The 25,057-nt window shown below is 31.6% G+C and overlaps 1 protein-coding gene across 4 annotated transcripts in view; it reads right to left on the minus strand.

Annotated features, from left to right (window-relative positions):
* LOC139524440 (pleckstrin homology domain-containing family G member 7-like) overlaps positions 1 to 25,057 on the minus strand; it is a 144,594-nt gene that overhangs the window by 52,750 nt on the left and 66,787 nt on the right. For 3 of the 4 annotated variants that reach the window (XM_071319216.1, XM_071319236.1, XM_071319225.1), the window contains one exon: positions 2,156 to 3,035. In XM_071319216.1, coding sequence (XP_071175317.1) covers positions 2,156 to 3,035 — 880 coding nt within the window. Of the gene's footprint in view, positions 1 to 2,155; positions 3,036 to 12,107; positions 12,201 to 25,057 lie in introns of those variants that run through there. The other variant, XM_071319244.1, reaches the window with a different exon arrangement.

The following is a 25,057-nucleotide window of genomic DNA, read 5'->3' on the forward strand; positions in this document are numbered from 1 at the left end:
CCATATCATAAGGAACATGCATGTGTTCTAAGTTTCAAGTTAATGTAACTTTAACGCCATCAAAAACTACCTTGACCAAAAACTTTAACCTGAACTTTGCACTATCATTTTCTATGTTCAGTGGACCATGAAATTGGGGTCAAAACTATAATTTGGCATTAAAATTAGAAATATCATATCATAGGGAACATGTGTATTAAGTTTCAAGTTGATTGGACTTCAGCTTCATCAAAAACTACCTCGACCAAAAACTTTAACCTGAAGCGAACGGACTGACGCACAGACGGACGCACGGACGAACGGAGGCACAGACCATAAAACATAATGCCCCTCTACTATCGTAGGTGGAGCATAAAAAGTGCTTTGAACTCCCCCGTATATAACTGACAGTTACTTGTAAACTTATAAACAACCAAATATCTCTGAGACCTTTTTTAGCTTGCAAAAGGTATTGGGTTTTTGCTTATCGTTGAAGTGACCTTTAAATATTGTAATCCTTGCTCCTTGTGTCGGTGGAGAACATGTGTCTCATTTTTTGTTTACGTTCTCCCTTTTTTTTTAGAATTCAAGAAACTTTCAATGTCATAACACATTTATTTCTCGGCATTGTAAATTGTTTACAAATAGTCAAACTACGTAACAAGCCATATAAAATGAATATTTTACAATTTGCCATGGCTTCGTAAATCTTTAGAAGGAACTTTACGCTTCTAAATCATTTTATGTTATAGAAAACCATCTGAATGCTCAAGAAATAACCTCGTGAATTTAAGCTATAAATAAGAAACTTAGACGATTAACTATGATATATCTTCTTCCTCCTGAAACCTTGCAAAAGAGCAAGTAATTAATGATATTTGAACCAGCATCTGACTACTGTTCTAAAAATAATAGATTGGTGTTTTTATCAACGGAAAGATGAGATATTATGTAATGTTTTAAATGTTGACAACTATTTTTGGTATGTTGCCATTAATTCTTGTGTCAGACAATATTCGACCACATCATATTGATTTGTTCTTTGCATGTATTTTTTTAAAATGATGACGTCAAAAACTCTTTTAACAGTGGAAACTAAAAAGTAGAAATTAATCGAATTAAGGTTAACGGTTAGGATAATTTAGCTTGGTTTGCCTAAGAAGAGAGCTTTTTGTCATCACTTGGTGTACGCATGTTACCGTGGAGCCCACTATTTGTAGATTGTCCCCTGCTGACACCCGTTTCACATTAAGAATCACTCAGTCATGAAGTCCATTCTATGTTTAACTGAATTTTGATTGGAATTATATGCAACTGGCATATATACAAGTGAGAGATTTACATGCAGCTAGCGATAAAACCAGATTTAATCCACCATTATCTATCTATAGAAGAAAATGCCTGTACCAAGTCAGAAAATTGATAGTTGTTTCCATTCGTTTGATGTGTTTAAGCTTTTAATTTTGCCATTTCATATACTAGGATGTTAAGTTTTGATTTTTTCTTAGAATTCGGAACTTTTGTTATTCCCAATCTACTGGGACATATCGAAATTCAAACTAACATTTATAATCTTTTAAAACCTTTCAGATCAGTTTTAATACAGATTGCCTTTTCGTACAATTGTTTCATTGAGTCAATTTTTGACTATTTAATAAGCTTGTTTAAGGCTTAGCCTATGTAAGTATATTCGGGTTGATACCTCCGTTATTCGGTGCTCAGCTCTAAAACTGCGAAGGTACAGTGGTATCCATAAACACTCCATAACAAGATTTCACTAACATATGTTCAACCCACCATCAAAGACAAATTCCCGACCAAGCACAATGGGAGTGCTCGGACACCGGGAAGGCTGTTATTATGGTGGAGGATGCCAAAGAACCCGGCGTGAACATCTGGACAACTCGGTTGGAACAGACAAACTGAGATATCTGAAGATTCATGTTCCGGTCAAAGATGGAGGTCACTTCTGCCAACCGAGGCCCCTAAAGTACCCATTCTAGTTTAAACTCCGGTATGGGTAGTAGAGATGTGTGTGGAAGAGTGAAACCCAACCTTCTCATATACAGATATTTCAAGCGATCTTAAGCAATGAAGCAATCGGTCTTCACTACTAAACCACCAACCTACAATTAATTAGCAAAGTAATCAAGAATTAACCATATTAATGACTTACTTGCGATCTTTGATATTTTCCATAATACATTCAAGATCCGACACAGAGCCAGGATCTTCATGCACCATTAGGGGTTTCCGTTTGGTTTTATAATAATCCGTTTTCTTTTGCTGTTTTAAAGCATTTCGTAAATCCAGCAACATATTTCCATCATGACTTTGTTGTCCGTAAAGGCCAAACGAATGTGGCCGCTGTCTCATTATTTTTGTCTTGTCCCGGTGAATTTGAGCAGGGCTTGAATCCACTGAATTTGATTGAATTGGTTTATGTCCTATTGTAAATTCCATTTTTCGGTTGTCCAACGGTGAAGTTGGTGACCGTCTGTTTTTGAATATCATTTCTAGACTCCTTAGTTTGTCAATTGATTCTATATGATTTGCACTTTCCATTTCCGGCCATGATAATGAACTAGGTGAATATTTAAGTGATGGTTTTGACTGTGTCATTTTCTGCATTGGTTGCGCAAACAACTCAGCAGATTTTAGTAATATATCCCTATTATAATGATCCGGATCTGGTGTCCGGGAACCTGATCTGCTACTCGTTTCTTCATCAAAGGTATGTTTATTGTCGTTGTAATCCTCAATTGAGCAACACGACGAAGAAGAACTGTGCGCTCTTGTTCTCTGTTTATATTCGTATTTTTTCTTTTGAAAACTGTCCCGTTTGCGTTTAGAAGGTGCTCGCGAAGAACCACCGTTTACAGGATATACCTGTTGTGCATTCCACGAAGGAGAAGGTGGTGCAGAATGACGTTTTAACTTTGGATCCACATGTGACACTCTTTTTCGTGGAGGCAAAGGTGGTGGTCTGTCCGTTTCAACTGTTTCCTCCTCATATGCAGGATTTGAAACGTCTGACTGTTTGTGCTTGTCTTTTTCTGTAAAGAGATAATAAGATTTCATTACTATAAAATCAGCAACTATAATCAAATTATAGCTGTAGTACTAATTGATTGCCCTGTCATTTGATTCAAGAGGATGTGGATGGGGGTTTACAGAATAGAGAATAACGAGCAAAAGAAAAAAAAGACAAGAGAAATGCGGATCAAACAAATATGGAATAAAGAATATTGAGCCGCTTTAATACATGTATAAAGTTTAGAGAATAATGGGAGATAAGATCAAATATCAGAGAAAAAGAATATAAAAGTGAAGGACCCCCACCTAGACCCGCATTCAGACGGTATCTTGACTGACGGTCATTGTTTGATTTAATTGGTGTTAACATGCAAATAAAAGTTGATAAAATTTGAACTTTGTGTGACAGCTAATATATATATTCTATGGTTTGTGGTTCACTGTCCGTTCCTTCTAGTGTGTGTTTATATAAATCAAGTGTATTTCAATAATTAAAAGCGTGATTTCAATTAAATTGACCAACGTAACGATATATAAGATACACTATATACCACCTACATTCCCGACTGCGATACCACGAACAAAAAATGTCTATCTTAATTTATTTATTTAACTAAAGTTTGTTTTGACTGTGTTAGGAAAGAACGAACCCCGGGGCTAATAACAGGGGTACGACCCTGTAGGGTGCTAACATGTACTTGGATCGAAAGGACACGATACCAAAGGAAGAATGTAGTAAATAGGTTAATTGATAACATAGTTATTTTCTATTCAGGTTTTAACGTGTATTTGTTTCTCCTAAGAATATATAAGAATAAAAGAATATAAGAATGTTTATTATTCCAATCAAGAGCTCTTGAAGCATGACATGTACACATAAAACAATACATCTTTAATTTGTAACAGAAAAACTTTTTTTTTTTAATTTCTGTATATTTCCTAAGAGCGGTTTCTCTGGAAACTCAATTAAAAATCATTTGTTTAATATCTGTTCCTATTTTAGGAAACATTATGCATGCTACACTCAGCCATGAACAATTACAAATGTATATGAAATAGTGTTCCAGAACGTGTTTCCAGTTGGAACTAATCTTACGGAAGTATTATTCCATGAAAAAGCAGGCTAAGGGAGATCAGTCAAATAGATTTTATATCCAAACAAAACTCGTTGTATTGTAATTGTAACTTATACTGAAAGAGATTGACGAATACACGTACTAGTATATATCGTGGGTACAAATTATATGCAATGTTTAAATGGTCTACATGTTTTGGTTAGAAGTCAAGACTTCTCTCCAGTACATGTATACATAACACATGAGATAATGCATTTATTTGTTTACTGATCAAATGATTGTAAACTTATCATTTTAACGATTAAGCATAATTATATTTTCCGGTTTAATATTAATTTCACGTTATATAATAACGCAAGCAGGATTTTATCATTTTTTTGTCAAATTTCCCTTTAGTAATTGGAGGGAGGAGCTAAAAAATGAAAACAGCACTTTATAAATGTATAACAATTTTCAAAGAAGAAGTACGAAATATACCAGAGGGACACATATACTCTCTATAGACGTTGCAATTTACTCCGTATTTTAAAACGTGTAAATCCGTCAAGATTTTACAAGTAATTGCACGAACAAATAAGTTTTTTATTTCATAATTTCAATACTTTTAAAAAATTCTTACCATAAAGTTTTTGTCCCATGTCCGTTGCTTTTCGAATACGGTCAATAATGAAACAGTTTATAAAACAAGTCATAATTCATCTGATAATAAGTATGAAATATGACTTCATAATCCAATTATTTTTACATGTAAGAAAGAGTGTGTTACGTGTCTCACTGTCTATACAAAGGAAATCAAATCATAAAGTGATCACATATCTGCAGTATTTATGTTTTGAATGATTAATTCCTTACCCGAGGCTTTCTTGGCTATAAACAGCTACGAGAGTTTTGTCCATTAGCGGGGTATAACAGTGAAAGAGGTCATTTCAACTTCATTACAATTTAATTTCACATCGCACTTAAAATTATAGACCACAATAGCCGGAAAGATTAGCTTAGTTAAAATCTTTTGTATCTGACCAAGTTCACGAGAGTTTAATCCTTAAGACTTGAAATTGTATCAAATATCTGGTTTAAAGTTGAAATATACAATGATTGGGGAAAAGTGTGAAAATTTTATATTATCGTTTTACTGCGAAAAGATTGTTTATTTTTATTGTTGAAAATGGGTGGCTGCGTACAATTATAATCCGTATGGTTTTACTTGTGGTAAACTTTAAGCCTCGTCACGTTAAATCATTGATGTGGATCGTTTAAGAAATTGATAGGCAGTAGTGTTAACGAGAATAAATCAACAGGTTTATATTATTTAAATAAAACATCAAATATATTTTGAAATGAAAATTGTCATTTATCGGAATTTATAAAAATATTTCAAAACTAATTGATTGTTATATTGAAAGGGTTCACTTGTATCGAGAAATTCATGGAGGTATTATATTGATCATTATTAAAATATCTACGAGCAAAATTACACTTGAACCGATTGATAATGTATATGTCCTTGTAGCTCATTCTAAGTTAAATATGTGTCAGCAGCCAGATTTTAATTACATCAAACATATAACGGCATCATGTAGTGTAGGGCGCGCATATTTAACTGTTAGTTATTTAGTAATATTTTCTTTTTATATAATATCAAATCATTAACATCCAACATTTTCTCCTTTTTATATCAAAGACATGTTTATTTTTTTATTACATGGATTAGTTTTTGTTTTAAGTAAGGTAAGGGAGACAAGTCAATATAAATATTGTTTTTCATTCCGATCAACTTGAATTTAAGACAAGTACCAATGAATTGAATTTTAAGGGAGATTTGAATCATTATTAGAATATATGATTCAGTACGGGCTAAAGAAACAGGTAATGTTCGATACTTATTTAAAAGGAGCCGTACAACAATCTACATTCTTCCAACAATTATGATATAATAGCAACATACAATTAGCGTAGGAAAGGCCATTTTAAGTAGATAGCTTGACAATGTACTAATAATTCACACTCATTTACATAAATAAACAATGGAAACCAATATCAACTAATAAGTAAATACACTTGATAATAGCACACTTCATTTTTCAGAGGTAAGCATAATGCCATTTTTGATTTGTAGTCTTTTTATCATAGTATAATATATTACAGACATTTTCTTCTTTAAGGCATTTTATAAAATGATTGAATTTTCAGGTAATTTATAAAATAGTATGAAATTCAAAATAGTGTAGCTGTGGCCATTGATTGACCCATCAAAATCATCCATTGACTGGGACAATTTACGTGAACGTTTGTCTGTAACAACCACTGTTCATGACGTACCTACGATAGACATTTAAACTGTGGGGTCAACAAAGGTTTCTTAACGCCTTTAATTATAAAATAATTCGAAAAATTAATCAGGAATAACCTTTGTGTTTTGATTTATATAATTGATATAAATCAAAATATCGTGTTATTTCTGATTAATTTTTCGAATTACTTTATTTAGGTGTTGAGAACCTTTGGTGACCCCATAGTTTAAGTGTCTGTAAAAAGTACATAGTGAGCATTGGTCGTTACATACAAACGTTCACCTAAATTGTCCCAGTCAATGAATGATTTTAATGTGTCAATCAATGGCCACAGCTACACTGTTTTGAATTTCATACTACTCCTTTACCCTTGCTAGACATTATAAAAATAATGCTAAAAGAATATATTCATTTAGTGAAATGATTAAATTTTAAAACAAAATTAACAAAAATTCCCTTTCAAATTCAGGTAATTTGAAGAAAAGGGGATATCAATGAGATACACATGTACGGAAAATTTAAAGACGAATAATCTGAGCATAGGTTTAATTTTAGTCACTAAAATATCTGAACTTAACAAATGTAGCATATAGAGATATACATAGATATACATTTTGTAAGTAACATTGGTTTTTTTTTTGTGTGTGCTTTAATTGTAGTCTGTAATTATAATTATGTTGTTCATTTCTTGTAATTAGTTTATAATATTTGTGTTATAAAATGTAAATCTTCAGTATAATGGAGGAAATAAAGAGAATCAATCAATCAATCAATCACAATATTGCAAAGAATATAACTACTGGTTCAGTTAAAATTAAGATAATTCTTCATAATATACCAGCTGGGTCAATTTGTAAGTCTATAACTACAATTATATTTCGTTTTAGTCAGAGAGGCGAAAGGTTCCGTAAGAATATCCAAACTGATCAGTTGAGAACGAACAGACAATGTCATTGCAAAAACGACAAAAAACGACAAAAAGACAAACAACAGTACACAATATACAAGATAGAAAAGTTAAGATTTAGCAACACGAACCCAACCAAAAAAAAACGGGAGTGATATCGTGTGCTCTGGAAGAATAAGCAGGTCGTGCTCCACATGTGGCATCCGTCGTGTTGCTTGTGTTAGTATAAACCGGGGAACGGTCAAGAGTTCGTAACGTGTACAGGTCGTGACAGTCTCCTTGCAATCATATTTAGCCATGAACATGGTTTTCTCCCTACATAAATGTACTTTTTATCTATCCGTTGTAATGTACTATGAGCATGAGGAGAATTGGGTTACATTGGTCTCTTCTTTGTTTAGATAAATTGTTTGCGACTCTCATGTAACAGATTGCGAAAAAGCTTGATCTTTGATTCGTAACCTTCTTTTAATTATACGAATCGCACCAATATCAGTCTTATGATTGCAGTATATTTACCTTCAGATAAACGCGGCATAGTTAACAATTCCCATCTGATGTTTCTAACTCCGAGTTGTTTAGATAGTCTATGCACTAACGTATTCGATCTCATAGGTACCCTTATTTGTTCGGAAATACCCAATACTGGTTCACTATTTCGCCTCATTATCTTCTTATCACTTACACTCAAGATATAACCTCAAAGCCAAAGTTCTCAGCCATTTATCACTATGATAAATTAGTAACGAATTCGTGTTATTATTTTGGCTTAATTGGCTAAATAAAGTGTCCCGAACTTGACTTTTTAAGCGTAAAGAGTCGAAAAACGGTAATATAAATATTTATTTTGTTATTAATAGAATGTTTTTATTACATATATATTGTTTAAAATCTTTGAGAAGGTACTTAACAAAGTAGATACAAAACAAGGGTTAATTTATAAACTTTAAAGTGAAGAAAAAATAAAACCAAGACTAATCAACTAAATTATGTCTTTATAAACTCTTTAGCCTATCGTTCTTCGTCGAAAATTAAAATTTAATCCTCTGAAAGAAACGATTTATACCAATATTATGATAAATGGTAAATGTACTCCGCTTATCTTTACCTCAAGCTAAATTCTTTATTTAAGGCTCACATTCATTTCATCTCATATTAAGTAGAATAGCTAAAAAGTGTTGTAAAATATTAAATGAAAGGCCATGCAATGATATATAAAATAAACTTAAGAGGCCCTTATAAATGCAGCTTGCTGTTCGGTGCGAGCAAAGACTGTGTTGAAGGCCGTACTTTGACCTATAATGGCTTACTTTACAAATTGTGACTTAGATAGAGTTGTCTCATTGGCACTCATACCACATCTTCGTATATCTTTAAATGAGGAAACATATTTTTGTGTGTCGCTTTTTCATCTTCAAGATCAAATTATTCATTATGACTCTCTACTCTAACAATGCTAAATGCCATCGATTTCGGATTGTTATGCCTACATCTTCTTTTAGGTATCTCCCTCCAGCGTAGGAACACACAAAGCAGGCGGTGTTTTATGAAACAATAACGGATAAACCAATCATATGCAGGATAAATTAATTGCAATAAAAAGGCAACCGCCATAACAGTTTTTACTATATAACTCGGCCATTGCAGAAGAAGCAGGACAAATACAAGGAATATATTTTTTTGACACACGTACGTACAATTTTAAAAAGTATCCGCACTTTCTTTAAAAAAAACTTAGAGAGAACAAGAGGTAATCCTGCACTAAAAAAAAACTAAAGACAGAATTAGTTCTCAAAGAGGATAAGTGATTTTTTCTCATCTCTGACACCCGTCCAGCTGTTTACATTAAGGTCCGAAAATACATGTAATAAACCAAAAAGAAAAAAACCGAAGGATATTGTTTTAATGTGTATCTTCATCTGCTCATAAGAGATCATCAGATGACAGTTCAAATAATTAACATCTCGTCTAGAATTAGACGTTTTAATTCAATTCAGTCAAAGTAAGGTTTTATTCCATTGGCTTCATTTCCCTTTTTTTAAGGATATGACAAAATTACATATTGAGAATCATTAGATAATCAAATAATTATTTAAATTATTTTAAAGTGATGTCCAAATCTACATTTAATCAAAATGCCACTCAGTACAATATCCGTACGCTTAAATACAATTTGTATAGTGACCACAAGAGTTCATGGACGATTAGTGAACAATTTTATATAAACTGTGCTACTGTTTCACTTAGCTATAATCCAAACACAGTACTATGGGAGCCTTAAATGAGTTTAACAGACGCTGTACTGTCTACTTCTTTTAATCACAGAGGTATATCCAGTAAAAACATTTACTGTCATATTTAAAATCTCCATTGGTATTTTTTTGTATACACACACCATACATTTACTGTGACGACAATTTAATTTCAAAAATGATTTTTTTCTGAATATGATAATCTAGATATGTATAATTCTTTTTTTTTCTGAGACAATCCATCGTTATTTTATATATGAGAAAATTTTTCGGTCGCCAATATTACTTCTGATACATAAAATATCGGCATTATGCATCTGGATTTTGCATTATAGTACCACAGCTACCATCTGACATTAAGGTTGGGAAACAAAACTTTCAGACTCGTAGGTTAAACATGAAGACAAAATATTTGGTTACAGCTAACAAAAAATGATGTCACTTTTCATTATTATCAATAGCCGACAATCTTTTTCTAACTAATTTTAAATACTGCGCCCTTGGTAGAGAAACAGCACAGATAGGTCTGGGCGCATGAGATCAAATTAGTAAATTCAGAGAACTTTAGGAAAACACGATATCTTATGCATGGAAAATCGAGGCGATATGTTGTTTCACATAGAAAAGGTTGGGATGTAGTTCATTTAGCAACTATCTGGAATTAATCCTACATAAAGATATACGACACATACTCAATGTAGCAACACTATTTTCAATTTTAAAAGATAGTTATATATATATATATATATAAAACAGAAAGAAAGAAAAAAAACTTACAGTTGTTCATCATCCGAAATTATATCTGACGTGTACTTGAATCACACAAATGTTACAGAAATGATACAGAAGGTGGACACCAACAATGGGTATTAAAATTTCAATTGTTGCTGAATAAAATAATAATCTACATAAATTCATGTGACATGAGTTTATTATAACCAAATATCAGTTGTCATCTATGAAATACTGTATCATGATGAATGAGACAAAATTATTTTTGTATTAACAAAAGAATTCTTAAAGAAGTACGCCTGAATGGAAAAGATTAAAGTGGCTAGACATTTAAAAGCATTTAAATTAAAATTTACTTTTGTTTATTTATGAATATATAATTCTGTAAATTTGAATTAACTTTCGTACCGATATTTAGGTCGATTTATATTAATTATATTGATACTTATGATTAGATATTAGAAGATGTGGTATGAGTGCCAATGAGACAACTTTCCACCCAAGTCACAATTTGTAAAAGTAAACCTTTATAGGTCAAAGTACTGCTTTTAACACGGCTCACACCAAACAGTAAGCTACAAGGGGCCCGAAGAAATGACTAGTGTAAAACCATTCAAACAGGAAAACCAAAGGTCTGATCTATTTAAAAAAAAAACGAAGAACACTTATGAACCACATCAACAAACTACAACCACTTAAAATCAGATACCTGACTAGGGACCGGTACATCAACAAACTACAACCACTTAACATCAGATACCTGACTAGGGACAGGTGCAAACAAATGAAGCGGGTTTTTAACGGTTTTTTTTAAATTGTATCGACCTTGACCATTACCTGAAACAATAGTGTAACATCACATTGATTTTAGACCGTTATAATAGCAAGGCAAATATAAGGTAAAAGTCCGAGTCAGCCTTTTCCCGCTCTTATTTTATAAATCAAATATCTCGAAATAGGAGCTCCATGACTTTTCAATATTTTAGCTTATTTTGATCCTTAACTAAAACTCTTTCAGCTTTTAGTATCAATAACAAATTCTTGATTTATTTAAATTCACCTAAAATTACCCAAGTACACCTTTAACTGAATCAAAAGACATATTAACACAAACAAGTGAACAAACACTGAACGAATTGATCTATGGCACAATGTAAATATAGAATCAATAAAATAAGGGGTGAGATGTTAAATGATAGCAAAAAAGTACCAAACTTGGACAACACAATTTTGGTGTAAGGTAATTAAAACAGTAATAGAATACGAAAATATGTAATTTGTACGAGTTTCTCTTTTTTTTTTAAATTTTTTTAAATAGATTAGACCGTTGGTTTTCCCGTTTGAATGGTTTTACACTAGTAATTTTGGGGCCCTTTATAGCTTGTTGTTCGGTGTGAGCCAAGGCTCCGTGTTGAAGGCCGTACATTGACCTATAATGGTTTACTTTTATAAATTGTTATTTGGATGGAGAGTTGTCTCATTGGCACTCACACCACATCTTCCTATATCTATAGTTTAATTGTAATGATGTTGTAACATATTAGCAATTATAAAAAAAAAAAAAGATGTGTTAACTTATGATTGCCAATGAGACAGCTTTCCACAAGAGACCAATTGACACAGAAATTAACAACTACAGGTCAACGTACGGCCTTCAACAATGAGTAAAGCCCATACAGCATAGTCAGCTATAAAAGGCCCCAAAATGACAAATGTAAAACAAACGAAAAAACATACGGCCTAGTTTAAGTACAAAATAAAAAACGGAAGACAACTCTTCTGATATCAATTTCAATCAGTGTAAATAATTCAAATCATAATTTCATCTACTTACTTTTTTTCAACATTTGAAAACGAATCATTGGAAACCATGAATTACAGGAAAGCCCAACATGCATTTTACAGTCTCACTCATATATAGAATTGCCATACCTATATACATTTCTATATACATACATACATAACTACATATCTGTTTACAATTAACATTTCTAGATCACTTAACTTATGATTTATGGCTAGTTTTAGTTTCATTGCATTAATATCAATTATGCAAAAAATAAAATACAATTCTTAAAGATGATAACTGACTCCTTGATTTGCATCTCTTTTTCGTTTTCATATACGCCTAAAAGCTAACAATTAAGACTTTTAATTGTGCACAATTTGTCATACGCACATACGTATACTGTAATGATAAACGAGATTTTCCTGAGAGGGTTAAACCATCTAGTTTCAAGTTAATTTTATTATCATGAGTTCAAGGTATCTAAACAAAATCTATATAAAAGATGGTACATTTACATAAAGATGCTTGAATATTTGCATAACTTATGTCAACAATATTTCACAAGTGAAATAAATGGTATTAGTCAACTCGAAAGACGATTTTATATTTTACTATTAGTTTACTTAACTCTATGAAATGTATATGCACTAGCTTGGGTTTTCAAATCTATTGTTTGATAAGTTTCAATCATAACAATAACAATCATAGAATAAAACGCGGCATAAAAAAGGCCTTAATGCATACTCATTTGAACTAACACAATTTATAACCGCACATGTTAATATACTCGTTTCATTTACAATCCAGATATTTTGAGGTACACGTAACATTATAATATTAATCATGATAGAGTCTACCCCTTTATGTTTGATTTCTTATGCTTTTATTTGGGAAAAAAGGTTGGAACCCCTCTTTTAAAATGACTTTCATGTGACGGAACCAATCTTTAATTATTTTTAAAGTGGCTGGATCCGCGCTGGTTATATAAAGATACCAACAATGTAGGCGTGTAGTTTTGATAGTCACTCTATGGCTTACAATTAGCAATACATAAAATATTACATAAATCACATTAATAAGCGTCAATAAGTACAGGTCAATAGTTTTCCTCTAACATGGCCAAATGTCTACCACTATCCATGTCCGTTTAACGATATGGTTTTTATTATTGAACATGATTTATAATAACTTTTAACTTTTGTTCATTATTTCATTGTATGATTTATGTGACATGATTGCTTGCTTAAAATACTTAATTCTCTATGTGGTTTCTTTTGTCAACTCAGAGTTATTGAACTTACCATAGTAATTACCTAACTTGTTTTTCATAAAACCTTTACGCATTACGTATCTTTCTCAATAAAATGTATATTCATTTTCATTAGATGTCAGTGTTGCATTAAAAAAGAAAGTAAACATACAATCAGATGTTTCTTTCATCAAACACTATGTTCTTTATTGTTCGAGGGACAGTACCCCATTCGCCTGTCATGTTCAGGCAATCTTTTTGTAGTTTATTATTTTTTATTTCTATCATAGAAAGATACATGAATGGTTAGTAAAACATAAAACATAATTCCATTAAAAGACCGGTGTAAAAAACATAGTACAATTAAACAAATATTTACAGATAATGGAAATGAGTTATTTAACATCTCTGTAAACACTCCATCAAAATATCGAACAAAGTACTCGTACTTATAAAATATGTTTGTTATCCAAAATATCTATTCAATTCTGTATTTTATATTTAATATTCATTTTAACCTAATGGTGGTATTGTTGAACTCTTTAGAGAAGTATTCATATGAATATTTGTGTGAGTGGTAAACCAGCATTATATTATAAATTAGCCTAGAAGAGCAACCTAATAATGTCATGATAGTCCGACACTGTGTATGTCATTTAGTGCCGATTCCTTAAACAATTAAAACGGCTTACCCATATTCTATTTTGTTTCAATCCGTCATCAACAGAAAACTTTCAAAATTTATTATATATAGTGAAAGAAAATATTTAAAACACAATTTGTAACTTAATTTGTTATATTGAGAATTTCAATTGTGAATGTGTCAACATGATGAAATAGTCTTTAATGAATGGATAAACCTTTAAAGTCAACACATATTATTATACTGTACACCTAAATTAAGTATTTTGCGACACTACAATGTATTTGTAAAGCCTTAATCAAAGACTATATTTCTTTATACAATAGAGATGACTTTTTCTCCTGTTTGACAAAATCTGAAGTAATTACCATATATCATATACACATTTTTGAGTTTCTATATATCTAATTTTTCTTTTTACAGTGATACAGCTATTCTATTATTTTTTTCTGGCACGTATATGACGACAGCCTGTATACATAAAACCTACAAGAACAAATATTGGTGACCTATAGTTATTAATTTCTGTGTCATTTGGTCCCTTGTGAAGAGTTGTCTCATTGGCAATCACACTACATCTTCTTTATATATTGGTTATGTAGTTTGGATTACACAATGAACATGGTCAACGAGGTTTATCTCCTTCTTTCCTGAGGGTTCTGATGTGTTGAATTACCTTTGTTTGATTATCCAACTATCTTATACTAATGCTTGTATTATGCCGAAGAAATGCCCATATAGCGTTACACATTATAACCATGATATCTTAGATGAGCTTTAAAGAAATGTACCCAATTTCAAAGACATATCCATTTGAATATTTGGGATTTAACCTTAATGTGCTATTAAACTATTGCATAAAAAGTAAAATAGCAAAAATACCGAACTCCAAGGAAAATTCAAATCGGGAAAGTCCCTCTTCGAATGGCAAAATCAAAGCATAAACACATCAACATATTCCATTTATTCATTACTACATGTGCGTGTACAAATGATAAGAATAGAACCCTACGAACGTCTTTTATACAATAAACAAACCTTTGATTTTAAAACCTTACTTATTTTGATAATCTACCACTAGTATTTACGTGATGTTTTCTTGTGTGTCACATTCAAACATATTTTCCTTTTTCCTTTTAAATGTTTTTTTGCTTGTTTAGATAGATTTAAATCTGTCATTATTCATATTTAGCTTTTTGTTTTCGCAAATTCCACTAATCAAAAAGATCACTTCATGAAAATGATACAGTAAGGATTTCAAGTTTTACGATACAAAAATATAAGCATATTGCTACTAACATTATATACAATACATGCAATTATTGGTATTGGGTTTGATCTCAAGGCTACGATCTAAGGAAGAAACGTCTTGATCTAGATCATAACTACATACATTAGCAATATAGCGTTTACTGCCAAAGATTAACGAGTACAATTGCATTAATTAAGAAATAATTCCTTCATGTCATGCTCTATGCTCATTTTAACAAGGTAGGCATTATATTTGTCGATATTTTACACTGAGCGTTAGCAAGGTGTAAAATGTGGTCAGATATAATGCCTACCAATGTTAAAATGAGCATAGAGCATGACATGAAGGAATTATTTCGATTCTAATAGGACAAATACAGTATTTTTATAGGTTGAAGCGTACGAAATTACCATAAAAATGTTTGGCTGTTCCCGTTTCCTTCTCGAGGAGTCTGTGCATCGCATTTCATATTTGATAAGTTTAAAAGCTACGAGCAGGGTAAATATATGTTGTTTCATAAAAAAATATAATAAAAGTTTATGTTAGCTGCTTAAATGTATATATTTTAAAGGATAACGATGGAAATAACGTTAATATAAACAGTAAGTTCGTGCGCATGTGTCAAACATATTTTGTGCTCATTAGAGCACGGCTTTGTTTACAAAGCGTAATAAGGACGTCATATTAGAATCAAAATATGATGTGCATAGTAGAATGACCAACTGTATGACTGTGTTATTATTCAACCGTGCAACAAAACTTCGCTAGTTAAAATGATACTGATACACACAATTGTAATATTATTAAATTTCAGTATTGTGTGTCAGTAAAATTGTTAACGGATGGTTATCTTCCAATTCATAACTGTGTGGTTTTCTCGTTTTTTTTTATATTTTTTTTTTTTAAATATTTCGATATTATTTGCTTGTGCTTGTATTACGTCGGGAATATGAGAGTTGTTCTCCACTCAATTGGTGCGTTTGATATTTTTTTTGTTATTTACTTGGGGACTTTTATAATTTTCCTCGGAGTTCGCTATTTTTGTTATTTTACTGTATACATATATATGTGTTTATGTATCAGCTTGATTTATATTTTATAAATCGATTGATGAAATTTAGACATAAGTAAAATACTACTGTCTACATTTATAGCTATTAAAAATAAAGTATTTATGCAATTTAATGAACTTTCGATATAAAAAAAGCACTTAATCAATAGATACTTATAGTTTGGTTCTACAGATACACATGTCAATTCATAGGTACCGATTATCAGGTCGGCTGAATATTCATATTGTAAAATGTCAGCTGCAAGTCGCAGTATAAAGCTTTTTTTACGAATGAGAGCAGCGAACGAGTTTAAAAAGGCTTGATATTGTACCGAGCCGAACAATATAAATGTGATGATAATCTAAAAATCGATTCATTGGATTTTAGTTGTATATATTTCAATTGCAAGATAGAACTTTTTTTTTCATTGTTTCACAAGCAAACCGGGAAATGACTTGAGTGTAGGTCAATGTTATCGACATCGGTTCATCAATTATGACGTCGGTGACATGTCCGGATCAAAATTAATTAGGCAAGGTTAATGTATTTGACTCCACAAACCAGTGATAATAATTTTTCTGAAGAGATGAACTGAGTGATACACACAAAGGGAACACGGAAAACCTGAACAAAATCTATGCCCAGCAAACCCGATAAAGTCAAACTCATAAATCGAAAATAAACTGACAACGACATGGCTAAAAATGCAAAGGACAAATAGAAAAACATTAGTACACATGACACAACATAGAAAACTAAGGAATAAACAACATGAACCCCGCCAAAAACTAGGGGTGATCTCAGGTGCTCCGGAAGGATAAGCAGATCCTGCACCACATGTTACTATAGAATGATTACTTCCGCTGTAATGGCACTAAAGGAATATTACGTAAGGAACTATGTTGAGATTGCTTGTTCACTTTGATAACAAAATGTCATTAGCTGTACCATGGATCTAGGGAAATAATACAAATCATCGAAAAACACGTTTGTGTTGAAAAGCAGTTGGAAAGTGGCCAAGGAATTCTTCGAAATATTATCTTCTCTAACAGATGACCTTCTATCGGAAAATTCCTGTAATGACATAAATGTTATCCAAATCTACCTTCACGGAATTCAGTAACATTTGCAAGAAGATATCCATGGTTAACTTCATAACCCCATAAATGTGCGAAATCAGTATTGAATGCCCCCATAATGTTTAAGACAGTAAACACATAATTCTATGGTTTTCAAATTACGTCTGATTTATAATTTTTGCGGGACAGTAACCTCAACCTCAGTCATTCTCCATTCATGTTCATTTAATATGTACAGGTCATCTTTTTGAAGTTTATTATTTCTTAATTAAATAGAAGCATATATCAACGCATCAACAAACATAAAATGTAGAAACAAAATTAATGCCGTTCAGCCAGACAAATTGAGTTATTTACACATCAATGTACAAACGCAGACAAGTCCAACGTTGAATAGACAGTACATGTTAAAATAACACAAGTTTGTTATATACACAAATACTGATAAACTATACAAGAAGTACCAAACAATAACAACTACCAAAAAGAATGTTTGAATAAAAACAAATCTGTTTGATAGTATCATTCAATGAAACACAAAGCACACATTTCTGAGTCCTTTATAAACGACTTTTCAATGTATTATTTGTATATCTTTTCACATATAGAATTATATCAAAACGTATTAAGCACAGGAAAACATTTAAACCGAATCTGTAACTTAATTTGTTATATGAAGATTTCATTTGTGAATGTGTCAACATGATGAAATAGTCTTTAATGAATGAACAAATATTCAAAGTAAATACGTATTATCATACTGAATTAAATAACAAGTCTTTTGAGACAAATAGATCTATTTTTAAACTCTTAATCAATGGTGACATTTGTTACACAAAAGAGATGTCTTTTTCTGCTGTCAATGAAAATCTAAAATAGTATTCATAGATAATAAAACAAATTTAGTTGCTGTCATATATATTTCTTCTTTTGTCTTTTACACAGTTATTTATTATGGTTTTTTTTATGCCAGCTATGATACGACGATTAGAAATCTTACAAGAATTTACTATTTTCATGTTTCTTGACATTTTTTTACTATAGTATTTTCACCTTTATTATTTTATCTCAGTGTACTTGTTATAATGTTGACGCCTTTAGTATGTATAATCGTGGTTCCGATCTCGAATGGGTCAAACGAAAGATATGAGGATTGATTTATTAATGAATCTAAAGTCCAATAAATGTTCAAATAGTGGAACATACACTAGATAAACGGACACTGACGAACAAACGACGAGCAAACATGCAAACCCTTTCTCTTTTACCGGTATTCGACTTATTTTATTACGTGTTAAGCACAAGGAAATTATATATCATTCAAAAAGTAGGAGAGTTATTAGTAGTTAAGTGTGAATCAGTTCAATTTCAATCAGCGAAGTTTCGTTGCACGGGGGAACAATAAAAACATTTGGCACATTCTACAATGGTCATCTTATTTTGATTAATTCACGGCTAATCCTTTTTGTTTTGGCCACCACATCATTGATCTAACGTCAGTAATTATAGATTGCATCAAGACTTTTCTACCTTAGATCGTAGCCTTCAAACCCCGTACCATTACTTGCTTTGCATTATATATAATGCCAGAAGCGTGAATCTAAACAGCCGTACAGCGGCACATTCATGAATTGGTCTTTTGTGGAAGTTGGGAAAACAAAATCTAAATTGGGATGTCAAAAATCTATTTTGAACAAGAACAATTTAAATTCAAATGTGTTTCGTGCAATTCCGTTATTTTGATTGGACGAGGGATTCCAAAAGGTTTATTCTATATCCGAATGAAACGCAATACTAAAATATTGTATCTATGACTGCACATGCTATCCGTCACAATGTTAAATCAAGGCCTAGAAAACATACAAAATGTTTGATTTATCAGGTTACTGACGGGTACCACATGTGGAGCAGGATCTGCTTACCCTTCCGGAGTACCTGAGATCACCCCTAGTTTTTGGTGGGTTTCGTGTTGCTTATTCTTTACTTTTCTATGTTGTGTCATGAGTTCTATTGTTTGTCTGTTTGTCTTATTTCATTTTTAGCCAGGCGTTGTCAGTTTATTTTCTATTTATGAGTTTGACTGTCCCTCTGGTATCTTCGTCCCTCTTTTACTGACTGTCGTAAAAGAAACTGCATCTTAATGAGATCATTCAACTACAAATCCTTCAACTCGTCGCAGACATTTAAGTTTTACAAGCCTCGTGTGTTAAGATTTTAAGATTTAATTATTCCGATAGATAAGGTGAATTTGTTCAAAGTTATAAAATTGTCATTAACATCACTGGATCGAAACTAGCTGCCTTAGAAGTGAACATGATGCCTGTTACGAATACAGATCAGTTGTGAATATATGTTTTTTGTCACGCGCCTTCCTAACACTTTTATTAGAAACACAAAAACTAATCTACATATCGCTTATAAAGCTTAAAATCACTTGATGAATAGTTCATCGGAGTATGATTACGATTGCTGACATTACATGAAATGATCGATTGATAACAACAGAGTATTAACAACCAAATTCTGTGCAAAAATGTCTACTTAGCAATAAATGAATAGTTATGCACCTGCAGTACTGGAATGATAATACACATCTTATTAGCATCGCTTAGAAAGAAGTAATTAACCATTTGTCGTTTGAAAACAAATAATGGAATTGTTATTGTGTAAAGCAAGGATTTTTCATATGCATATTGATTTAGTCTAAGAATAAGACATAACGCATGCAAATTAATTCTTACTCTTACTCATATAATGCATTAGTTTTCCAAGGAATATTATTAATCATAACTAATCTGGGAACGTTTCGATCTTTCTTATCACTTAGTATAATTGAGAATGGAATTGTGCATTACAGAAAAAAGAAAACAAAGTAATGACTTGTCTTACTATCTGAGGGCAGTTATTTGTTTGACAATGTTTTTTAGCTTCCAAAATGTTTATTTCCTTTGTCATTTACCCAAAAATTCTTTGACTATTTGTTTTGCGTTTACGTATGTCAATGATCAAGAAATATCTTCGGATTTGTTGTAGAAAAGGTCGATTAAAGTCAGTTTTGAGAATGTGTCTCGGAGTTCGGTATTTTTGTTATTTTACTTTTTTTCACTTGTTTTCTCTAAAAACGATCTTTTTCATTCCTTTTTATTTCAGATTCACAATTTGTCAATCTTTCTTTACAGTTCAAATACTCTGATACACGTAAATAAATAAATTGGTGTTTTTTTTAAAGCAATCCCAGTTTAATGCGTTAAACTTTAAGTTATAAATTTACAAAATACAGCAGTATACATTCTATTGCATATTCACCGTCCTTGTTATTTGTGATTATAGATTTAACAACAAAAGAGATGATTGCAATGTCGCAATTGTGAACTTTCCATTTCAAAGTAGCAAAATTCAAGTAGAGCTTGCATACGGAGAATATATCTCCCAGTAAATTCTATGTTTCCTATCATAATTTCCTTGATAGAAGGAGGCTTTTAAATCAACATTTGAGAACATCCCTTCGAAAGAAACTTTTACAAACGCCATATGCATCACGAGCTAGTTATGAAATGTCCGTTTTATAGATTAAAGCGGATATGTGCCATGGCGTCGTTAGTTGTTTTGTTTTTTGGGGTTTTTTTTGCCTTTTGAGTTAAAATTATTCTTACACATCTTTTGCATTTATTTTTTAACGCAAGTGTGTTACGAATTGTTCCTTTCCATACGTAAAAAGACAAAAAAATAAACAAAGAAACATTTAGGACGTAATATCAATTGAGAAACTTATTTGCCAAAATATTGAAATTCCTCCAAATTTGAATCTTGTATTGGTTAGTAGAGAAAAAATCAAAGAAATAAAGTTTTTTTTTATATTGAAGCCTTACTATCGGAATTAAATGCGATACCAGAATTGTTAACCATAAGTACACACTTCACGGAGTTTATTTTTTGTTTTTATGTTTTTTCCATATCAATGCAACTGTAACAAATAAACTCATCATAGATACCAGGATAGGAATTTTGTATTTACCCCAGACGCGCGTTTCGTCTACAAAAGACTCATCAGTGACGCTCGAATCCAAAAAAAGTTAAAAAGGCCAAATAAAATACGAAGTTGAAGAGAATTAAGGACCAAAATTCCTAAACGTTTTGCTAAATACAGCTAAGGTAATCTATTCCTGAGGTAGAAAAGTCTTAGAATTTTCCAAATAATTTGACTTAACTTCTATTGATGAACATTGAGTTAGAATGCCAGACAACTAAGACTTTTAGGTGGTATACCGGAAACGGAAGCAAAAAGACGGAAGTGGTAATCGATTTGATTCAATAATGGTCATGACCATTCTACTGATTGAATACTCCGATTGCTCCTCCCATTATAACGCAACATTAAAACATTCATAAGCCTTATTTATCAACTATACGGATTGATAACAAATACTGTATGATAAAATGAATATAATTGATTGATTGGTAAATTCTTTACGCCGCATTAGCAGAAAATGGCTATATCGTTGCGATAAAATGGATATGAGCATTGCCTTAAATTCAACATTCTTCATTTGTTCATTTTGTATGAGACATTGCGATCTTTTTTTATTTACGAATGATGCTGATATAATACTGTGTATTATTCAAAATCAAATTTGTAACCGAGAAAAACATTATGTGTCTTTTGAGACCAGAATTTGCTAATTCTCTAACCGCGAGGAAAGCAAAAACCTTAGCGTAAATTAGACTTTTTAAACCACATTAACACAACAAAATTGAACTAGTTTGATATACTGTCTGTGGTTGTTGAGTTATAGATGTTATGTCGAGCCACGAGAAGTCATGGTGAATAGAACAATCGTGAGTAATTAAAGATTATCTGTGGTGAGATCTTGGTATAGTTTACGATTCTAGTGAAGTAAGATCTTTCTTCAGATAAAAATATCAATCATTTTTAGCGCAATAAATCATAAAATACTTGGAAAACATGTAATTTTCACTAAACAAAATATTTCTTTTACTCCTAAATTTGATTATTACAAAAATGCATTTAAATGCTTTGTATAGGAATTTGCATTTTAAAATATCCAGTGAAGGTACACCTGGCTTGTGTGCACCTCACACATAGGTTCAATCACTCTTGCTTTCCAATTAGCAACAAACAACACATATATTTACAAATTAAATGCTCTACACCTGAGATAGGAATGAAGATACATTGATAATTGACGTGGCAATCAAGGAACCAATCAAACAGTTGTCATGTTGCCACAAAACTACAACATATTCTGTCAGTGTCAATTTGCTAATTACAAAAATAGTGTAACAGGACCACGCCAACCTACAATAATATTTTTATAATATTTGCAATAAAAAAAAACTATGTTGGCTGTTCTTATTACGAAACAATTTATTTAACTTTTTGTTGTAGGCACCTACAATGACAAAACTATTGCCAAACTATACATAAAGGATAAAATTGTAATAGAGACAACTAAAATGTGATCGCAGAATACAAATCTTTCGAAATAACTTAAATGGATGTATGTCGGCAGAAATGTGATATATTTGTAAACAAGAACAATAATGTCTTCAAGTTTTGGTGTAAAATATTTATAATTCTTATATCTATGTCAGTTATCTAAAAAAAAAACCAATACAAATCTGAAGTTTTCTGCCTTATATTGCATCTTTGATATAAAAATAAGGCAATATGGCATCATAACCCATGGACATTAATAACCATACACTAGAAATCAATGAATGGAATTTAAACAACTATAAAATGTCCCCGTAGAGTCATCCACGGTGAGCCACAACTCATACCATATAGTAGGCTATAAATGGCCCAAGCATATGAAAATTTGAAACAATTAAAAAGAGAAAACGAACAACTAAATTTATTCTACAACAATGACATACAGAACAATTATGGACAACAGTAACTAAAATACATGATCCTCACTTGGGACAGGCATTTACAGAATAAGACAGTGTTAAACATGCGTGTGAGCTGTTACTCCTTCCATTCCCGAGAGACAGTAGTACAACAGCACATCATAAGATCAAAATTAGAAAATCAGTTGAAAAGAACATGCGTATTCAGATTGCCACGAGTACAATTTTTACAAATGAAACTAAATAGCGAGTATTCGGAGTTACCAAATAGTATTTTGAAACGAATTTAAACTATAAAACAAACAAACAGTTTCCAAGACTTGTATATCAATATTTACAAACAAAATAATTTAGTGTAAAGACTTCATAGTCTTTGACATGAATGACCTTTTACAATGCCAACATATAAGTATCAGCAAGATGGAAGGCCACGAATGTTCACAACTTTACCACACTAAACACCTTTGAGTTAAACATGTAAGTTTTTCTCATGTAAATGCAACAAACGCACACACCTGATATTTATGTCAACAGCATTTTGTTTAAACATTTTACTAATTGAGATCATGAAAGGACATATTTCGGATACGCTCAATAATATTTACATAATGTCATGATGTAATATGAAATACCTTTTAAACCGATTTTTGTGAATACGACCAGTGGCCAATCTCACTAGATACGTGCATATTGTACACATGATCATAAACGATGTTAATGTCTTATTTTTTCATCTATCCGGTAAATGTAATAGTATGCGAAAGTATTATTATAGTTAGCACTTCATAATGCAAACGCAGCAAAACACATCTCTATTAAATGATATCTCATATTAGAGATTTAGAAATTAGTATTTGTAAAATGTATGTTATACAAGTCGTTGTATAGAAAAAGGTGCCAAGGTGTATACCCTTTCGATCCATTGGTTGATAAAGTTGCCAAGGTGTATACCCTTTCGATCCATTGGTTGATAAAGGTTAAAGTTTGATTTTGTCAGTTTTTTCTTTTTGGTTTTGATTGTTATTGTCTTTACTGACTCTACCTTTTTGAATTGATATTTAGGTCGGTATTTTGTTTGACCTTTGTTGACCTAGTTTTATCCTACCATGTATTTATGGTTATGTCTTATGTTGGGCACCTAGTCAGTGGTTGTTTTATGTTAGACCCTTATGGTTCAGAAGAAGTTTGAAGAGTTTGGGCATATGTTTGAAAGCTTGACATCATCATAAGGCCATGCATCTAATTACGGTTTCCAAATGCTACTCAAGTCTGTTCTCTATTTGGCCAATTTGTTTTTTTGTGTTCGAGCGTCACTGTTGAGTTTTTTGTCCTTAATATTACTTTTGGTAATTAATGACATTTGATTGCTGTCTTATTGAAGTAAAACGCACATCTTCTTTTAATCATAATTAAATGCAGTATTGTAAACGGACGTATGAACATGCAACAAGTTTTGCAATAATCTCCCCTACCTGTAAATAAACGCATTTTAAAACATGTGACCACTCTTACTCAAGACATATCCCGTATTTGTTAAAAAACGTGTTTACTGATGACAACACTTACCATCATATAATTACCGAGTTTGGTGATTCTACCTTTAAACCAATTGTACCAATTTGCGCTTATGAGAAGTGCAAATAAATCCGATGAACAGTTTTTTTAGAGAGGCGATTGATCGACTTTACTGGTAAAATGTAAACAATCGCCTCACCTGGTGACAGCCTTTATATATATATTTATATCCTATATTCACTCCTATATATCCTATATTCACTCCTATATATCCTATATTCACTCCTATATATCCTATTTTGACTCTTAAAATTCAAGAGTCTATCTTAAA

Source organism: Mytilus edulis, chromosome 1 (assembly GCF_963676685.1).
Source record: "Mytilus edulis chromosome 1, xbMytEdul2.2, whole genome shotgun sequence".
In the NCBI taxonomy this organism is placed as follows: Eukaryota; Metazoa; Mollusca; class Bivalvia; order Mytilida; family Mytilidae; genus Mytilus; species Mytilus edulis.